Source organism: Manacus candei, unplaced genomic scaffold (genome assembly GCF_025592945.1).
Source record: "Manacus candei isolate 608988 ecotype Guabito, Panama unplaced genomic scaffold, ASM2559294v1 h1tg000056l, whole genome shotgun sequence".
NCBI lineage: Eukaryota > Metazoa > Chordata > Aves > Passeriformes > Pipridae > Manacus > Manacus candei.
Genome location: NW_026138104.1, coordinates 8,258,363 through 8,279,157, shown reverse-complemented (window position 1 = coordinate 8,279,157; position 20,795 = coordinate 8,258,363). Strand labels below are relative to the sequence as shown.

Here is a 20,795-nt window from a genome sequence, read left to right as displayed (position 1 = left end):
CTCAGTGAAGAATTTTGCATACAAAGCATAACTTTAGAAGTCCTTCGGGTAGAAATGCAAAAATAGCCATGTCACATGGTCAGTGTTGGCTAAATCAGGAAATTGTAGGGGGAAAAAAAAGAAAACAACAAACCACAAACCCCTTCTACCCCTAAGAATGAGATTATATTTCTGCATAATTGGTTCTTCTATGCTGTTCTCATTGATACTTTCATTACAATACACCCTTGAGTTGGCTTTATCTACAAAATGAGTTTGCAACTAAGATTTGTGGGGAGAGGAAACACTCCACACTGTATGTAGACAGGCCTTCTCCCTCTCCCCTTTCTCTGCTGCAGCTGATGCCAGAAATTTTATCAGTGACTGTGTGGACCTAGGTTCCAGAATGTGCTCAAATCCATTCAGTATATAACGAGTTGTTCTTTTCCCTTAGGTACCAGACAGTGGTGACTAGGACCAATATGAATGTAGCTGATATTTTCTTGGAGTAAGGAACATATTTTTATGCAAGGGACTAAAGCACTTATTGTCAGTATTTGTGCAATGTTAACATGACAAAGCAACTTTTAAACTGTATCTGCTATTCTGATGCTGTTGTTTTGTGACCCTGTCAATTAACAGCCCATTTTGGAATAGGGCATAAGTAGAGCAATGCTGAAGAAAGAAATTAAGACAGCAGTGTTGACTGGTGCTGGTTTGTTAACAAAAAACCCAAAACAACAAAAACCACCACAGGCATGCGTGTAAAATTACCTGAACATGTCCCTGTATTTTCATGTTCACCATGTATTTTACAGCCAACACTAAGTGCCAAAGGTATGCCAGACTTCTTTCTCTCTTGTAACAAGTGATAACATGAAAATACAATGAATTTAAAACAGCTGCAGCAGCTGAAGATACTATTGCATGCTAATTCTTTGTTTCTGTTCCTCAAAGAAAGATCACTCTACCCACAACTGAATGATGTGCAAGGTGCATGTGTACTCTTCATGCCATCCTGACACGAGATGAACTCTCACAATTTAAGGGCTTTGACTGAAGAGCTCTATGGAATTCTGCTGTAGTGCTTTAAGATGTTTAACACCCTCACTGCACTCCACTCATCTACCACAGATTACTGTCTCCACAACAGGTGTGTGTACCTGAGCCTCAGCTGTTCCAATACAGAGTGCAGTAACTAAGATAACCACTAAACACAGATTTGAGCTCAGAGATTTGACTTCCTCTGGAATGGCTAAGACATGGATATGCATCCTTTTCCTCTAGGCTGTTACAGATGCAGGAGCACACAGTTGACTGGTACTATTTGAAAGAGCTGTGACTATCTACCAAAGAACTAGATTCAAGGTGCTCAATCCCTGTGAGTGGCTGAGTCGGTAATATAGTGATTTTAAAGCGCTCACACTGCTCCTAAAAATGGCTCAGTTATAAGCAGGGTGATACACAGGCTGTTACATAGGCTGTAACAACTAAAAGGCAATAAAGTGTTAAACAGAGTTACAAGGTGACTATGTGGACTCTATGTTTGCAGGCTATCACCTGAAACCCCCCTCCCACTTTCCTCATTTGTATTATGATGAAAAGTCACTAAAATGGGTATCATTGGATGATGAAAAAAGGCTGAGTAACTTTCACAACATGCTTGCCCTGTCTTGGCATTGTACTACTGGTCATCATTGGAGGCATGCTACGAGGAAATGTCCAAGATGGACTCTGCATTGGACTATTCTTACACTTTTTCCACCTTAAGTGCCTTCCAAATAGCATTCCAGACCCTAATCGATAGGATGTTGTGTGTGCAGTATGATTTGAGGAGTGAAAGCTGTTATCTCAGGGTCAGACAAAGTCAAAGTAAATAGATGTGAAAGCAGCAAGGTAACCTGTGTTTCACTGCGATTTAGTTATAAACACAGGTCACTGGAGCAGCAGAACAGCATTCCTTCGCAAGATATAATTTTTTTCCTTTGTAATTTAGTCAGGAAATAGCAGAACAGTTAAGTTTTAAAGCACAAATCCTAACAGTAAAGTTTCACCAAAATTTCTAAATATGAAGCACTAGCAGAGCTGTAAGTGGTAACAGAAATTGTTTTCAGAATACAAAAAAAAATATAAAATACCATCTGTCCCAGAATCCACCATTCTATCTCATCACTGTGGAAATGAAAAGCCAGCCACCCTTAAGTGCAACATGTCCAGGACTCTTTGCTTCTTTAGTACTGGCAATTCAGACTCTAAATACTTTGCAATACTAAATGTCAGCGCATTTGATTCAGACAGGTAGATGCTTCTGTCTCACTTCTTTCTACACACAGGGTAGTCTTAAAAAGCCTTAAAAGGCACAACACATTCTCTAGGTACAGATCACTGTAGGAAGAAAAGTATAGCATTTCTGCACATTGGTTACTGGTGCAGAAAATATCAAAGTAAAATTCTACCTTTTTTGTGATAAGAAATAAGTTTACTTGACAACTTTTTAAAATACTCTTTCGCAGGGAACCCATATAACAGTGAAGCATTTTGGCAACATAACACCAGCTGACAGGAGCTTTGCTGTTTTCTTTCCCCTACTGACTTCCGCAGCAGTGCTATTCCCTTAATGCTTTTATCTATCTCTAGAAATAAAAAGGAGAGAAACATGACAGGATTCAGTGACTACATTCTAGTATTTGCACAAGTGGTGTAGTCAAAGATGAACCATAAAAAATCCTACCTCTCAGATGCACCAAACAGTGCTCTTAAAATGTCACCTTGGGAGTTTTACACTTTCACCTCCATGAATTGTTTTATTGCTAAGAGGATTATTTGGCTTCCTGACCTTGGTTTTTCCTTTGGGTACATAATAAATTCCAGAAGCTCGTAGAAGAAAATAACGCCTCTTCCAGGACTTTTTTCCATCTTCTTTTAAATAAAGGGCCCCTTCAAGCTCTGGCACAATGACAGATGTCCCACAGAAGCTTTCCTGTACAACAAGAACAACAATGCACAAAATAAATCAATTTAAGCACAGTCCTATTAATAAATAGCAGAAAAATGCTTCCTTGAAAAATAAAGATATTTCCTGTGACAATGAACATATGAATATGGGGAATGCAGGAGATGAACACCTTAGACAGGTAAAGGAAACTTTTCCAAGATAATGTGGTAACTCTGCCATCCAAGTTGGGTGCTCACACTGAAAAAGAAGGCTTTCAAAACCTCCATTCCCTAACAGGTCAAGCAAAAACCTACAAGAGGTTTTAACTAGACATAGATATGCTCAGTGAAGGCAATAGAACAAAATGGTTGGTCCTGTTGCTGCGTTTTTTTCTCTACTGCTGTATTTATAGGTTCTGTAGAGAAATACTTCTGCAGAGAGATTCTTTAGAGACTCCTCAGAGCTCCAAGAACAGCCACAGAAAAACTCCCTCTCAGTCTCTGCTTTCACCTTTAAATATCTGCTAGCACTTACAACACTGTTTAAACAAATACACTGTTTGCTTGAAGGACCTATTGGTAATTACTATTATAAAAATATATAAAAATTACTATTGGGTAATTTTTAATGCCAACACACTCATCACTTAAAGTTGGCATTTAGAATTCACCAGGACTTTTGCTGGGTGACATCTGATGCCTTCATGAGCTCTAATTTTGAAATGTGAGTCCTCAGTCACCTGAGAAAAAGCATTTCCTTACTGAACTTTTACTAAACTCAAAATGCTTGCTTAGAGAACTGTGACAATATTTTCTTTCAGATAGCTCTGGGTTTTTCTCAGGCATGCCACTGAAGCAAACTTAAGCAGGAAAGGCAAGAGGTTAAACAGACTTTCTGGAAAAGTGGAAAGGTTCTTTTTCTGTTGTAGTACAGCTAATAATTAGAGAAGGACATCTACTTCTAACCCAAAAGATAATTGCTTGGTACTGGTCAACCTTAATAACCATAAAAGGTCCCAAGGGCTGGCCTAAGGGTGCACAATCTGCATTTTCAATGAGGGGCAGCAGATGCAGAGAAAAATTTACCTATTAAACTCGAGATACAAAGATGCCAATGAACACAGAACTCTCTGTTATTACACACTTGCCCACAAAGAACTAAATGCTGTTATTGCAGAGCAGATGAAGATGGTGGCAGGATTTTGGTGACATTTGCATCATCAACCTAATAAATTGACTTACCTCCAGTAAAGCCTCTTTGTTTTTATCATTCATTTCTTTGCTTTCATTCTTCCCTTTGTTTGCCAGGTAGAAATTCTGATGAAGACACAAAAGAAATGGATGTTGATTATAAAGTCAGCAATATAAGTAACTAAATTACAAGAAACCCACTCAGTAGTTACTGAGTCTTTCAATACTGAGTAGCTGAGTCAGCAGGTGCAAGAGGCAGATGCTCATGGACCCTTATAGAAAAATTTAATCGCACCTGCCTGCTTATGAGTTTTAATTCTTTATTTTGAATATAATTCGAAAGTAATCCAAAATTACTTTTACCCATGTGTATACAGCCTCCCAAAATTAAAAACAGCAGCTTATAGTTTTGCTTGTTTTTCTGGATCAATGGGTTTGGTTTTAGCATTCCAATTTTCACTGCTTCCTTTATTATTACAGGTGGTAGAGAACCTAACATTCGATTGCATGCTGATACACAATGAATGTAAGGCAGTATCGAGAAGCTAGAAAGCCTTTCCTAACAACCCAATCTTGCAGTTTGGATATAACTCAGCTCTTAATTTTTATTAAAAGTGCTTATATGCTAAAACATTTATCCAAAGTTATTACTTTCTGCTTTTAAACCCCTGCTCATATTCTGCAAAGTATTTTTATGCATTATTATATATTAAAATATATTAAATGATTATATATTAAAAAATCTAGAAAAAATTCAAATAAACGATCACCATGATATCTTGGCACATGTGCTCCAGCCTACTGAAAGAAAAGCCTACCCTCCTCCATTTCTGTGCCAGAGGGCTGTGAAGCTTCAGCCACCCTCAGAGGACCCGGTGCCTATCCCCCTGCAAACAGGGAAGCACAGCACCTCATGCATATACTTAGCAGTAAAAATAAATTTACCCACTGTTAAACAGCAACAACAATTCTGCATCCATCTCTGTTGTACAGGTGGACAAATGGACAGCACTTGGACATACTTGCAAATTCTGGCAGTGGGAAGGTAGCTCAGGAGCATGCTAGGACTTGTGTGCTGGAGCACATGCAGTGGCTTTGCTCAACAGCAAGAGGGGCCAGACAAGCAGAGTCTGGCTGGCTGCAGATTGTAAGGCAGCTGCAAGTGAAGGAAGCAGGTAGATCAAGGATGCCACGCATCAAGCAGCATCTGGATCCATGGGCTTGAGGCCAAAATGATAACACTCAAAATTCTCATGTTCTATAATTTTTCAGTTTATCTGACTTTTTATCTCTCTCCTTTTTTTCACGTCTCAAGACTATGAGAAGGGGACAATATATTTACATGCCTAGAACTCCACAACAACTAAACTGCAACATAAATGCAAACATTACCAAAATAAAAGTGAGAAGTGTGTAAATGAAGGAACATGCCGTTGCCACCATATAAGAAAGAAACAAACAAGCAGCAAATCTGCTCTGCCAGCATACCACATTTACAGTAACAAGGTCTATCTGATCTTCCACACAACCACATCTTCTTTTTCAAGCAGTGCTGTGAACAGCTGTCTGCCAAAACACAAGCCTCATAGCAGATGGTTTTTGGAGAGGCACCAGGAGAGGAAGGGGAAGAGGTCTGGATCTCAAAAACAGTTCTTTAAAAACTGCTTTCTTAAAAGTTCACATTAAGTCAGACGGGATATCAGAAACACAGCCACCTGCAATTTGGCATGTGCTGATGCCATGTCTATGGTATGAGAAACTTGAATGTTCAGTACAATAGACAGTTATCCCAGGAAATGCAGTTGGCTTCAGACTGCCCGGACGTATTTTTAGTCCACAGCCGAAGGTAAGCAAACACTAAGGACACAGCTTTGCAACTACATCTGAAGACAGTATTCACAGTGGAAAAAATCCCAAGCCAGCTCAAAAAACCCACCACTTAAAAGTGTGTTCTCAGTATAACCTAGAGTGACGCCTGCCTATGCAGTCCAAAATGGTAGGTCTGACTGAGTGACAATGCTCCACTCATCCCTCTGGAAAAAAAGATGCTGTTCTGAGCAGCTGCAGCCCAGTCCTCTGTGCACATGCAACAGGTCTTCTTGACAGGCAGCACTATCACAACCCTGCTGGCTTAATGTTGGCACACCCACTCTGGCACTGATGAAGGTATGAAGAGAAATCTCAGAGAGATTGGGTCTGGGTTGGACCTCCAGACTTTGGGATGGATTTGGAAAGCAGACGGACATGCAAGCTGTAAGTATTCTTCTATAGATCATTATAAAGGCATAGTACAAATCCTAAAATACACAATGAAGATTTATCAAGGTAAGTACACCTTATCACTGTCTGAACAAGGCTTGGCTCATCAGCTTTACTACCGGTGGGAGAGGATTCATCTGGTTCAGTCAGCCTTCCGTGCACTGATAATAAGAAAACAAAGCTCCTCTGATTACAACTGATTCACATTCAGGCATCTGGCATTTATTTAGCAGAAGCACAGACCACCCTGTACTGACATAATCAATCGTAAAGAGAAAGTTTGCAAAAATATCCACGCTGGATCTCTAACACCACAGCTTTTTCATTAGGGAAACAGGGCTCTGTCACCTAACCCAATGCTACACAGATGTACACTGTCATCTTTCACCTGTCAACACACATTTCATTTGTTACTGATTACCTCCTTTACATCTTTGCCCTGAAATCTGGAAGTACATGGTAATTATTTGTCAGTGGCTAAAAACCTGGGGAGCAGACTGTACACTATACTTGTTTTATCACCGTGTGGTCTCCTATTTTTGATGAGAAGCATTCATCCTAGAGGAAGCAAACCACATGTGTCCAGAAGAGGTCATTTCAAGTCCAGTAGTCAAAGGTCATGATAAAAGGCAAGCTCTTTCCTGTGTGAGGACACCGCTGTGAAATGCATGTTTGATTTGCCATGTCAGGTCATTAATGGGACAAGATATGGCTACAGGGCAGCTTTCCACATATATCTACAGATTTGAGAATTAACTATTTCTTACATTCAAAAGATGAGTCTATGCATAAAATCTTTCCACTTAAGGCTACAGCCATCTCCTTTTGTGTGGAAAGGCAGGTAAAAAAAATCAGGTTGTATCTCTCTCCACTGTATAACCCTCAAACAGTGGAAGAAGAAAGTGTTTTCATTAGTTTCAAAAAACATCTATGGTGGCATGTAAGCAAACCAAACTTGGATCATGGTAGAAACAGTAGCCTTAACTACTGCGCTGATCATCGTTCGTATCTCTATATTTATAAAAAAGCATTTCCTAAATGAAACAGCACCTCTCTCATACCTTTCACCCTTTTTCATACACAGCCTCATACAAGTGGGAATACAGCAGCAACTACTTGTCAGTATACAGCAAAAAAGAGGTGTTCCAAGAAAGTATGCTCCCCCTGCACCCCCTACTGCTTAGGTTGTATTTTTGCTTTCAAGCTACTGCAAGGTCCACAACAGCACAGATCAGACACTGTGCAGCAAACAAGGCAGCTGCTTCATACTCGTGACTACCTTCTTTGAGCAATGGGCTGCCTGTTTACACTCATCCAAACTGCACCCAAAATGAGGCAAGAACTGGCTAGCTCACATCCCATTTCAGATAATTTCAACTGTGTACTGAATGCAGTATGGTTTGTGCAGAAAAAAAATAAACCAGAACATGGTCATACCTGCAACTCATATCATGATGTGTCCCCCCAAAAAGTGCACACTAAAAACATTAGAAGATACCTATAATTGCTCTGAAGATCATAAATGTAAATAAATATATGAAGCTAAAGGCCAAATTCTTTGAAACCCCCAAAAAGAGATAAACATTACTAAGCAATGGAAGTACAGCGAAAAGCACTTCCCTGTTCTCACTTCTATTTCTTTGCACTTTTGCCAGCATACTCAATAATCAGGTTCCCTGCTACCCTTTTATGTTTCCTTCACTGGGTAACAGTGGAGACAAAATAAAAACCTTGAGTCATAGGAAGTGGCCAAACTGGTGAAAAACAAAAGTATCACCTGCTGGATACTAGCCCAATTTCACTGACTTCAAAATAAATATTCAAGCATGAAACTCACTACAGGTGTCCAGTTATGAAAGACATTATGAGTTCTTACTCCACCTCCTTCTGACACTTTTGAGAACTCTGGTTTTTCAGAAGAAATAAAATGTCAATTCAGTCATGGATTCTCCATTGGAAGGTGTAGCTCTCACTTCTGGTTCACATATGAAGGAGCAGAAGCATAAAGTACTCACTGTATAGACTTCCAATAATTTTCATAAATAATGTCCCATTATAATAAAAGAAACCCAAAACCAAAAAACCCCACATGTACATGCTGTTTGACTGCACTGTTTGACTTTATCAAAAGAAAAACACAGGAAATCAAAGTTCATGCTAGAAAAAGTAAAATACAACACTCTAAGAGCATGACCAGTAATTTAGTCAGGAGTTTAAATTCAGCTACCCCTTAAAAATAGCTGTGTTTCCCCCATTTTTCTTTCTTTTAGAGTATCTTTTAGCTGAGAATTATTCTTTGAGTTTTTGAAAAGAGGTCTTTAAATCTGCCAACCTCTCCTTTCATGACAAAAGCACAGCATCACTCAACCACATGACAAAGCATCACCTTTCCCATGTGTTTTCTTTATTTGCCCATGTACCAGTACGTATTTTTGTTTCACTCTAGTCATAGACTTGTGATGCTCCATCTCTGTGGATGAGTCACTGAGACCAAGTTCCCTGCTGGGTAAGTTATATCACAGTGAGGAAAGGGCAAAAGTGTGCCTGTCTTCGTGGAAGAGGGGGACACCTAAGGACTGTGCTTTTTCTACAATGTATTCCAAACACTTTAAAAAATATTTTAGAAACAAAGCTGAAGAGAAGCATTAGAGAACACTGCATGACAATAATGACAGTCTTCAAAAAAAGCCACTGGCATTAGCTGAGCAACATGTTCCTAGCATAGACACAGAGAATAAATCTTGCCTTTCAGAACCTCAGTTGCCTCTTAGAAAATGAAATGCATTTAACTAATTGTTGTTTAATCTATATCAGTTCTACAACTACTTCACAGAAAGAAACAATGAACATTGGCACAGGTCACAGACCTTCTCCAGAGGTCCACCTATTTCAGGAAGGCATCTGAACACCTTTATAATAAGATTTTTTTAAAGCACTTACTTGTGTCAAACCTCTGTAATGAAAATTTTGTATCACTGATTTGTCTAAGAATAAATTGTAGGCACCTGTCCACCTTTGGAATTTGCCTCTTTTTTTCCCAGAAAAGTATCTGTGAGTTACAAAACTGTGAGATTTCCACAAACAACCTCCAACAGAACAAGCCCTAAATACAACCAACAAAGAATTCAACTGCTGCTGCACTGGCACCACTTGGTGTGTCAAAAAGCGCATTCTGCAATTTCTGTACTCCCAAAATGAGTTTACGAGGCAGCCTTGACTGAGCTAGGAGGAGGCTGAAAATACTGAGAATACAGTATCACACCACTAGATTTCAGTTTCCCATTGGTTACACTACAATTTCCACATGTAGTTAGTTAGGTAATAACAGACCCTGCCCTACCCCACCCCAGCTCAGCATTCCCACTTGGTTTACCTTTTCAGGGACTTACTCCAGATCACGTATTTTACCATGTTTTACTATCTAGTGTGAGCTCTGTCTGTACAATACTGATTATTTTCTGCCACAAAGACAGTTTGCTGATATTACCTGTCTCACAGTGTTTGAATTTACTAAGCCTGAGAGATGGTTAGACTTTATTACTGGTAAAATATTTCAACGGTATGACTGCCACAACTACTCAGTTCCCTTAGACTGTTCATTTTAAAACTTAGAAGAGGGGCTAAAGCTCAGTGACTGCAGACTGGTCCATATCCAGTTAGGACAGGAGAACAGAGTTACATTCTTGTTCTGTTTTTGGTTTAGGTCATGCTTATTTCTAAATTTCATTCCAATCAAAACGACCAGAATCCTCATCAAAGATTTACCTCCTGTGAGAGGTTTAGACCCTTGCCCAAATAACATTATTAGTGTACGAATCAAACGTGCATTGAACCTCTGCTGCTAGGTTTGTCTATGTGCATTAGAAAGTATGACACCTTGAGCCATCATGTATGTTTTAATTACAAACTTGGCTTTGCTGTTTCATATTAAAAATCAGCATCATTCCACGTACACTGCAGGATAAGTTTTTTTTGCCTGACTGTGGATACTTGTGTCAATGAAGGAAACTTCCTCTCCACAGGTTTTATTTGAAACATTGGCTCATTCTATAAAAAACCAACTTCCTAATGAGCAGCTTGGTGAGATTTGCTGCCAAATTATATATTTGACTCAATTTCTGGCAATACTGAATTGCTGATTTTTCTCTAGCTGCTCTCAGGAACAACCCAGATGCTCAGTCAGCTAACAGGACACTGACAAGGGGAAAAGATCTTGTGCCCCAGAATCCATCAACGTATGTGCTAGGGTGTTTGTAAATATGGTTTTGACTACAGAGCACAAGAAATACACGATTTGTGTACACATGTGTCCTCAATAATTTAACACAATTCAGTGTGCAGACCCACTACAAAGCTAGACATGAGTTACTGTTCACCCAATGCTTCTTCCCAGTATAAATGAAATCCAGATAAATTCTCTGTAGAACTCAGCATACTCTTCATGAGTTTCACATACAACTGGCAAAAAACGGACCTTAAAGGAAAGGCTGATTTTCATCAGTAGAAATAGTGGAGAAGCTATAATAATGACAACGGCCAGATTTTTATGGCTGCGCCATCTCACCTCAGTTCTAAGAGCTGTGCCTAAGCAAAGGCTTGTGCTGGAGGTGAATTTTAGGTTTCATTTTTTAACACTATAGATGAGACTCTAAAATAGCATCAGGAAAAAGTAGAAAACACTAATTTTCAAATCCTTGCATTCAACATTCTGGGGTTTTTTTGGTTGAAAATACAAGTTTTGCTTTCTCTGACAGAGCTGAAAGCAAATTATTAATGCAATAGGCAGCATGCAGACTAAATGACCTAAGTTTAGACTCTAATCCAAATACCATCTTAGCTTACCTGGGGATTTTTAAATAAAGCATATTTTTCCTTTTTCTCCAAAAACAGAATCTTATTCTCAGTGTCTCGAGTCCAGTCTGATAACACTGCAACAACATTTTCATGGTCTTCAAAAAACCTTTCTGGAGAGATAGAAAAGGTAATGTCAGACATTCAGACTCTTTCTCCCCTCTCCTGAGGCTGCAGAAATTCCTGTGTAAGAATGTAATCATTATCTGATGTTCACTCAGATTTGGACAGTCCAGCTCTTTTCCACTACACAGACAGGAGTAAAACCACATGAAATTGTGTCACATGGAAGTGCAAAGCAGCTACAGAAGATGTCTTACGTAGCTGTGGCATGCTCCTGGATTCCTCCTGCATCTCTATGCTGTTGCTTCAAGATCACAAAGGATGGAAACGGTGATCCACCAGGAGCAGATGGTTACACTCATGTCTCTCAATGGCTCTCTGCTTTTGTTTGCTTTTGTTTTTTAAAGGTTTGCAGTATGATCAGGGAGGTACATATTCACTTTGGTGAATCAACTGAAACAAATGTAAAAATTTATTTCCTTGTCTTTTTACTTATTGGAACAAATGAAAAATTGCTTTTTGCCAGCAGGGAAGAATTCTATGCACTGAAAATAAAATGTTTGGTTTCAAGCAACTGTATTTAAAAACACAAATAGAAAAAGAGAGGAAATAGGAAGACAGACTGAGAGCTGATGTGAAGATATACTGGTTCACCCACCATCACTGTAGCTAAAAACCTTACCAGGGGTGTGGGAGACCTAGTGTCAGTTCTGTCCCTTCCTGATCTGCTCTGAACCCAGGTCCTCCACCCAGGAAAGCCACAGGGTATGCTGAGGTTAGGTAGCTCTGATCTCTTCTGCAGTTTCACTTACATAAAGTAGCTGAACAGTAATACAAACCCCCTTTCAAAGGAAAAGGAATTGAGTATCATTTGACAGGTCATTTTGGAAGGACCCAGCCCGTACTTTTCTACAAATTCAGTACTGGGATAGGAAATTCACCCAGCTTCAATTTACAGTATGATTTTGGTAGTTCCCTGGGAACAGCTGTACTTCTATTTCAGTGATCTGATGATGACATCTTCCAATGGCCTAGGTTGGCCTAGTGAAAGAGGAGATAACACAGCATACATTTCCTAGGCTTTCTTTAAAACTTTTGACAAGAGTTCAGTACATCCCATCCAAACTAAATTTTGTGAATTAATTAAATTCACAGAATGGGATTAGCTTCAGGACCAGTCCACAAGTAGATGGCAACTTTTAACAACATAAACAACATAACTCATTTAGCAACTCATAAGTAAAAAATAGAAATAAAAAGCACTATTTAAAACCCAGGTAATGGTTTGAAGAGTAAATAGTACCTTATAGCCCATGATAGCCATAAAACAATTCTCAGATCATAACACACATTTTTGCCACATATACTTTTGTTTATTTATTTCCCACACCAGGATTTTCTTGTATAAATGGTGTGATCTTACCATCCTCAGGAGGGTCTTTTTAACAGTTGTTGTTACCAAAAAAGAAAAAAAAAAAGTCAAATCTGGATGCCTATTATAAGGCAATAGTCTTTATTGTAAAATACATGCTGGTATGTACAGACCAGTGTTATATTGTCATCTCACTACTGAGATTATTTGCGATATTTAACATAATTAATCTAAAACCGCAGTTTATTTTATTTGCAATTATAGTCTTTCAAAATAACAGTATATATAAGATATCTTGTCAAAGATCTTGTGATATAAAATTAGCTTGGACCTTTGAATTAGCATGAAATACTTGCTGCTCAATTTTGCTTCTCAAAGTAAACGTAATTTTATTCTTTTAAATGCCTGAAAAGCAGGTAGAAAGATGAACTGCAGAAAAGTCTGTCTTCATGCTGATAGTAATAAAGCTATCTAAAACAGCCTAGAAATATACTGACAAGAATAAAGAATAGTTCACATTGTTTTGATTTTGAACAAAATTAACTACATGTTGCTGTGCACTGGAAGCAGAAGAAAGAATATGTACCATTCCACTCATACTGAAATTCCCTTCTGCAAACAAAAAGACTACATTCCCAGCAGATTTGGACCTGGTAATAGATGTCTGCATCAGGAGTTAATAGATTTTTCTTTTTTTTTCCTGAACCAGCTACAGGTTTATTTCCTTTGACACTTTTCTTCTGTCCTGACTTTTAAAATGATTTTTATTCATTACGAGAGTAATTTCTTACTATACCAATACCCTAACACTAAAACAAACCATGAAGCACTAGCTGGGACTAAAGTAACACAAGTAATTTTTATTTACCAAAAAAAAAATAATCTAACAATTAACCCAATGTTTGTATCATATAATCTCACTGATACCTTCAGTTTTAACTGCATGATGGGAAATCTAAAATGTCTACCCAGATTATGAAGAAACACAAGTCCATTCTTTTTAATGACTGTGGAGATTCAGAAAACAATCTGTTTATGTGCTGTCATCCTAACACTCAGACATGTTTGTCCAAGTCACACTAGACAAAACGGAGCAACTTTTTAAGTCAGGAAAACAACAAAATTATTCAGTGACTTTTATGAGATTTCTAGGGTCAAATGACATTTGCAGTCTTTCCTTAGTTAAGATAAGCAGGTACAAAAGAATGCAGCATCATTATCTTAACCAAGTAGCAAGAACAGATTGGTAGTAAATACCTGTGCCAATCTTACAAGCAGATGAGTGTTTCCTTGCTCATGACCAGTCAGGCTTTTTCCAGCTATTTTTAAATTTCTTTAAAAAAGCATGATTACAGTTGGGGCTCTTTTAAAGTGCAATATTGATATTTGACTTTATTTGTGCATTTTCACATCTCTGCTAAGGGACTGTAAACTAAGAACATTAAAGGCTGTTTGACCATTTCCCATTTCTCTAGGTCAAATGTGACCCTGAAAGAAAGTTGTGGCAATTTTCCTTTTCCTTTTGATGTCAATACCTTTGCAGTCTGGACAATAAAAATATTCTGAAATAATTCACAATTAGAGAATGCTCCGATCTTAATCAAACGTTGAAGCCTTTTTCAAACAAGAGTCATTATGTTGCACCAAACAATATGTAAGTTTTGCACACCTGTTTCCTAGGGACCTACAGGCCAGGTTAATTACTTCCTAAATAATAACAGCCTCAGCAGAGCTGCAGAGCCATCAGAGAGCAATATCCTGTTCACAGCCACACTTTAAGAAAACAACTATCACAAATGAAAAGCATTAGAAATTACTGATATGCTTCTCACAGAGTCTTGTTTAATTACAACATCTGTTTGGTCAGTATGTAACAGCCTGCTGACAGCACTCAGGCACTGCATCCTCTCTTCAAAGAGCAGAGTTGAGTACTGGTGTGTTCAGGCCTGCCACCACCTTGAAATTCACATAGCCCCTTCATTTTTTGTAAAATAGAATAGTGGAAATGGTGATGGGCAAGGAGCCTTCTGCAGTTCAGAGCACGGTTGAATGGACTCACTTCTACAGCAAGAACAGCTCTATATATTCCTGCAGCATCCCTCAGCTTAGAGTCTGTGATGTTCCAACTCCAGGGGACACAGAGGCAGGAGAAATGTTATTACATTTTCAAGATTACCAACAGCATAGTATGCACCATATCTATTTGCTATATGCCATGTCACTACACCACTTACCAATCTGCAGCTCTGGGTACATTTCATACAGACACCAGTCGACGTTGCAGTCGCAGTGGGTTTTCTCAAAGAGATTGTCTAAAACATCCCGTGTCACCTGACGTTCATCCACCATCAGTGACTTTGTGCTGTTATCGTACATGTGCACCTTGATAACGAGCTGAGTAGAGTCACAGAAGAGTCAGTTAACTTCAGAAGCAAGAAAAAGGCTAGCCTGAATCTGCTAACACAGATAAGAAAGATTAAGGCTGAAGGTTATTACTGATTCAAAGGCATCCTGTGTCCCACAGCGAGCTTAGGGAACAGAACAGCTTGGAAGTTTTCCCATTATATTGCCACCAAAATAAAGACCTTTTCTCAAAAAAGAAAATTGAAGCTTCTCCTCTGCAAGACTTCAGGAAAGGTGAAATTGCTAGGGAGAAAAAGCAGAAGCTAATCTCTTCTTTACGTCTACTACACGTGCAATTAAGGAAAATGCTTGATAGGGAAAGCAAGTACAAAAGGACAGAGTATTCCTAATGTAAGCTAGAAATGTGGAAAGCTTAGTTTTAACTGAGAAAAAGAGCATGCACTTCTTTCAGAGGAACAACACAAGAAAACGCTGAAGTATGTAAAATGTGAAAAAACTGCAAATACATTATAAGGAAAGTACTTAAAATGCTCCATTAGTATTGAAAACAGTAGAATAATTCTCTACAGGGTCTGTACATGGAAACTGGAACCAAACTGGTGAATTGGGAGGACTTTTCCATATACTCCTGTTTAAATAGCTCCTTATTTTAAAATGTGCACATAAGAAGCAAAGTCTGCCCTCCAGAAGTCCAGGGCTGTGAGCTAGCTTTTCACTATCCTCCCTGGCCTCTGCTCTCCACTTTTGGTAAAAGAGAGAAGATTAGTTTTCTTGACAATTACTTAATCAATTTAGAATTCAAGAATGGCACAGTAATGTCATTATAGTGACACAGTCATAAGATTGAGCCCTACTGGGTGGGAAAAAAAAATGGGGGGAGGGGAATCTCCCAAAGGAGAATTGCTAACATTGCAAGGAAAAGGGGATGACCAATGAGCAATCTTAATATTTAACAAAGGTCAAGAAAGCCAAAATTGGTGAAATCCTCCCAGTACATTCTCTCAGAAGTAGCATTTGTACATGAACATGAAGTGTTCTGTGGGAATCATCTCAAGTCTTGACAACCCCAAATTTATTGGATGCTTCAATTATTCTTGGAAGCCCTGCAGGCTCTGATCTTCAGCACTTCCCATCTTCTGTTTGAGCAAGACTGAAAGGTCACGATTGTTTTTTCTTCACATCCATTTTTCAGGGTTACTGAACACCTGCAGCTCCTATTGAGTTCAGCTGGAACACTAGTTTAGGATGAGTGGGCATAATTACATGACACACTGCAGCAGTGTGCAGACACTGGCTGGAAGCTTTCTAATTTGTTGGTCTAAGATAATTTCTATTATCCTTGTACATAACTACACTGCTGTGAAAAGATTTAGCAAGAAGGCCCTCATTAATTTAATAGGGTTTAGCTAAATCCACATCCACTATAGAAGTTTAATACTTCTGAAACTAGTACAGCATAAGTAAGCAACATTTTAATGTACATTCTACTTTCTCTAAAGCAACCTATCAGAAGTGTGCTTTGCCCCAGCATTAAAAAAAAAAAAAAAAGGCACAGCTTTCCAAATCATCCTAAAAATAAGTCCCTCAGGTGGATGACAAGACAGTTCCAGAGAGTATCTTTACAGACAGAACATGAAAAAGCCTAGTCACTTGAATAAGAGCTTTATTATTAAAAATTATGATAATAGATACTTAGTTAGTAGCTCATGGTAGCATTTACTATTTTAAGGCTCACCTTTTTAACTTTGGCTTCCTTCAGTTTCTCTAATGCAAGTTTAATCTTGTCAGCTTTGGCCCGTGCCTCTCGTTCTTCCTGAAAAGATACAAGATACTTGGTGTATTTCTTGTTAAGTAATGCAGCAATTTATGTTTACTTGAAAAGAGTTGTTTCTTGTTATTTATACCAAGAAGGTAAGGCTTGCCATGGGAAATTTCATAGATACAGGGAATTCCCAGCTTTCCTTGACCTAATATCCTCCAGCCAACTTTGATTTACAAGTTCAGTGCTTCCTTTTGTTGCCCACTCATACAGTTCTTACATGATCTGTCCCTCAAAAGCTACAGGAATGCCTGAAAACTGGACTCCTCTATGTTTCTGCACGTATAACTGATACAAAACAGGAGGGGAAGGAAGACTCAGCCTAAATGAAAAAGCACTGTGGAAGCAGTTGCTTGGAAGAAAACTCACTTCTCAATAGGGTTAAGAGAACTAGAGTTTTTAGGATCTTACTAAAAATTTAGCTTGGAATTATACAACTTATAACTTTATACTTTCTGTTAAGTACATTAATTTACTTGAATTATTTCACTTGCCACATGAGTTCTTACTGCATGGATACTTACTGAGAGGAACAACTCCTTCAACTAGATGACATGGTTTTTTATTCTACTAATGGACCTATTTGTATTAACACAGACACAGCTAGATAGTGCTCAAGTTCATTCCAGCTTTTGCTGAATGCTACAGTAAGATTCCCAAAAACCTCTGTATCACTCGGTTCTTTTTTTTAAAGCAGCTGTTATCAGTACCATGCCTCTCTCTTAATACCAGTGAGGTTTGTGATCCAAGAAGACTCTGGATCCCCAGATGCTGAGAGTTTTAGGTACATATACCAAATGCCACTGCCTACTGTTGCCTCTGTGCCTACTGTATTGGTTGTGACCATTTCTTTTTGCCATCTGTCTTCCAGAAGTCTTCTCCAGTAACATACAGAGCTGGAAAAGCACATTTTGGACAGCAAGTAACTGTGGTTCCTGAGGCTGCCTTGGACTCTTGGTACTACTGAAGGACTCTGTTCCTTTCCAACTTTACATCCCTGCTGCCCCAACTGAAAACTGTCTCGTCTTTGCCTTCTTGCCTCTTTGCTAATTTTCGCTGTCCCTGTTGCTCTCTCATACTTTCACAGTCTCCTTTGGTTTAAAGGGGTAGGACCAGCTATGGTGCTGACAGGCACCCAACTTCCAGTCAATGACTGTGGAAGAAAGTTCCTGCCCTGCTTCTACACAAGATTTTTCTCTGTTATCTTCAGCCTCCATTTTCTACACTACAGTCATAATTTTACTGGTCTTCACACTAGGAGAACTGATTGCAACTCATGGAAGATGCATTTTCAAGAAACTAGGCCTAACTAAGCATTGCCATCACTTCCCTGTTAGAGAGATATCATAGAATAATAGCAAAGAAAGAGCTAAGAAGGTTAACTTATTCATCTCAAGTTTTGAGGCAAGTTCAACCAAAACTAAAGTCCTCCTAACTGATATCCCTTTTGCTGAATTAAACATCTTTTGCTTTATCACCATTTGAAACATGCTTCTTGTTGCCAAATTCTCCACTATCAATACCAGACAATCAGTTAAAAATAAATTTGTTTTTTTTTTCTACACAGGTATCGAAATTTGCATTGCTACAGCTCAGCAATGCTTAACTTAGAGAATCCAAATAGTCTTTTGTAGTTGAACAGAAGTTCTAGGGAAGGAAGAGCCTCTCATGCTGTGGCCCTCCCCTTATCACCCTTCTTCAGGAAGCAGAAAAAACATCTTAACCAAAGTGGTTGAGTGGGGCATGGGCAGATTTTCTGACGAAAATTTTAGGCAGGTATAACTCAGGCTTCACCTGCATGTGACCTGTGTTGAACAGAGTTCACACATTGTACAAATCTGTGCATCAGAGCCCTCACCTGAGAGCCTTCATGTTTTCATAAGCTTTGTCTGACTAAATGCAGAAAAAGAAAATAAGTTATCAGATGCAAAATTTTAGCACTGTTAGAGAAATGCTTTGACAAGCTACAAGATTTTTTTTTTCCTGCTACAGTATCATCACCACATTTTCTGGAATCTTTAAACAGAAATATATAAAGTCATACAAATAATGCCACAAAAAATGTAGAAGGCCTTATTTAGCTTAAAGACAGTTGTAAAAAGAAATGTCAGGATTGATGGAAATTTATGAGACACCTCTATGCTTCCTTGAAAGAAAGGTTGTACTTCTTAATTTTGGCACACTTAAAGGTTAGAGAACAGACTTAGTATCACAGCTGCATTGGGAATAACTAACACTATTCTTATTTGGCTACACCAACCAGAAGTGTTAGACAAAACTTCAGCCTTGATTGGCTCAAGAATCACTTTTCAAGAATCCTGCCTTACAGGAACATGGTTTTGATGATTCCATTTACAGCTGAATTTCATTTTACTAAGCAGAAATGTCATGTCAAAGCAAATACTAACCAAGACAGTGAATATTAATTTGAGATCAATTCTTTCCATATTAATTTTAAATGGTTATTACCTCCATCATTCACACTGCAACCTGCGTAAGAGCCCTGTAGGCAATTTTGTGGACACTATGCCACAGTGGGTATGTCATCAGTATTTAAATACAACATGTATCATAAAATGAGGTAAAGGCTGCAGGAGAAAGCAGAATCAGTGCCCTAATGAGGAAATCATCTACTGCAGACATATTCCTTAGAAATGCTTCTACCACCTGCTCCCATCCTTCTCTGCCCCACTCCCTGTATCTGCAAAGAGATCAGACAATACCAGTAGATTTAACTTGGCACTGTTTCAGAGGAACACTTTAATTGAGGGAGAAGTGACTTTAGGCTACGTTTTTTCATATAGAATTCCAGTTGTGTTTAGCAAGTATATCCTCTTCTCACTCTGAAATCTTGTTTGACCCTCAGGCAATACAACATGCCAGCTAACAGACATTTAGCTCAGTGCAACACTAATGGGAAAGAACTGCAGTTAATTTCAGTGAGCTTTAGATCACAGCATCATAAAAACGCTGTTTGGAAGAGAGGTCTGAAGGCCCCTGCCCAGAGCAGCACTAGATCAGGTCAGCCATAATGTTCCTTTGCAAAGTTTGGAAAAACTTGAAATACAGAGAATCTGTGATCACCAGACCACAGCGTTACATCACCATCTGAAATGGAAAAGGTTTTCCTAATGTCTTGTCTGAAACTACAAAGCTACAACTTGTACCTGTTACCTAACATTACCATAGAAGAATTTGGTTCCACCAGTTTGCATCTACCCTTCAGGTATTTTTAGGATGTCATTAGATCACTCCCCAGCCTCCTCTGTCAGATTAAACAAGCCCAGTTCCCTCAGCCTGTCCTTGCTGGGCCCTGATCACTCCCTGCCCTTGGCCATCCCATTAGCTCTCTGCTAGACACTCTCCAGTATCTCCACATCTAGAGTGGAAAGCAGTATTCCAGGTATGGGCCTGTCAGTGCCAAGAGAAAGGAATAATGGGTCCCTTAGTTTGCTGGCCATACTCCTCCCAACAGAGGCCAGTTTCCCATACTGAGATGACTTGCACTCATGGTTCTTATTCACTGTGGTATCCACTAGCATGCCGTCTCCTCTTCACTAGGGCTGCTGCTCAGCCTGTCATCTCCTAAACTGTACAAATGTATGGGGTCACTACACCCCAGGCACAGGACCTCGTACCTTGCTGGGTTTCTGAGGGTTTTGCTGGCCTAATCCTCATGTTTTCAAGGTCCCCTCGCACGAAATATCTGCCATTCATCTTGTCAATCAGTGCCCTTAACTAAAAGCATCTACAGCACATCTGCAGGTGGGTTTTTATGTCATCACTCAGGTCACAGATAAAAACATTAAAGTATACAAACCCCAGTGCTGATCCCACTTACTACCAGCCAGCAAACCACTGACTGCCAGCCCTTGAGTCTGGCATTTTGGCCAGTCTAAGCCCATCTAACCAGCTACCCTTCCAGACCATACTTGTCAGCTTCCAAACCAGACTATTAAGAAG

At 39.0% G+C, this 20,795-nt stretch overlaps 1 protein-coding gene across 1 annotated transcript in view; it reads right to left on the bottom strand.

Moving 5' to 3' along the window:
* The window catches only part of APBB1IP (amyloid beta precursor protein binding family B member 1 interacting protein), a 65,118-nt gene that overhangs the window by 22,165 nt on the left and 22,158 nt on the right, over window positions 1-20,795 (bottom strand). Inside the window, exons 5-9 of the mRNA XM_051802401.1 lie at window positions 16,749-16,826; window positions 14,884-15,043; window positions 11,206-11,327; window positions 4,156-4,230; window positions 2,816-2,959 (exon numbers count right to left, since the gene is read on the bottom strand). Coding sequence (XP_051658361.1) covers window positions 2,816-2,959; window positions 4,156-4,230; window positions 11,206-11,327; window positions 14,884-15,043; window positions 16,749-16,826 — 579 coding nt within the window. The remainder of the gene's footprint in view (window positions 1-2,815; window positions 2,960-4,155; window positions 4,231-11,205; window positions 11,328-14,883; window positions 15,044-16,748; window positions 16,827-20,795) is intronic.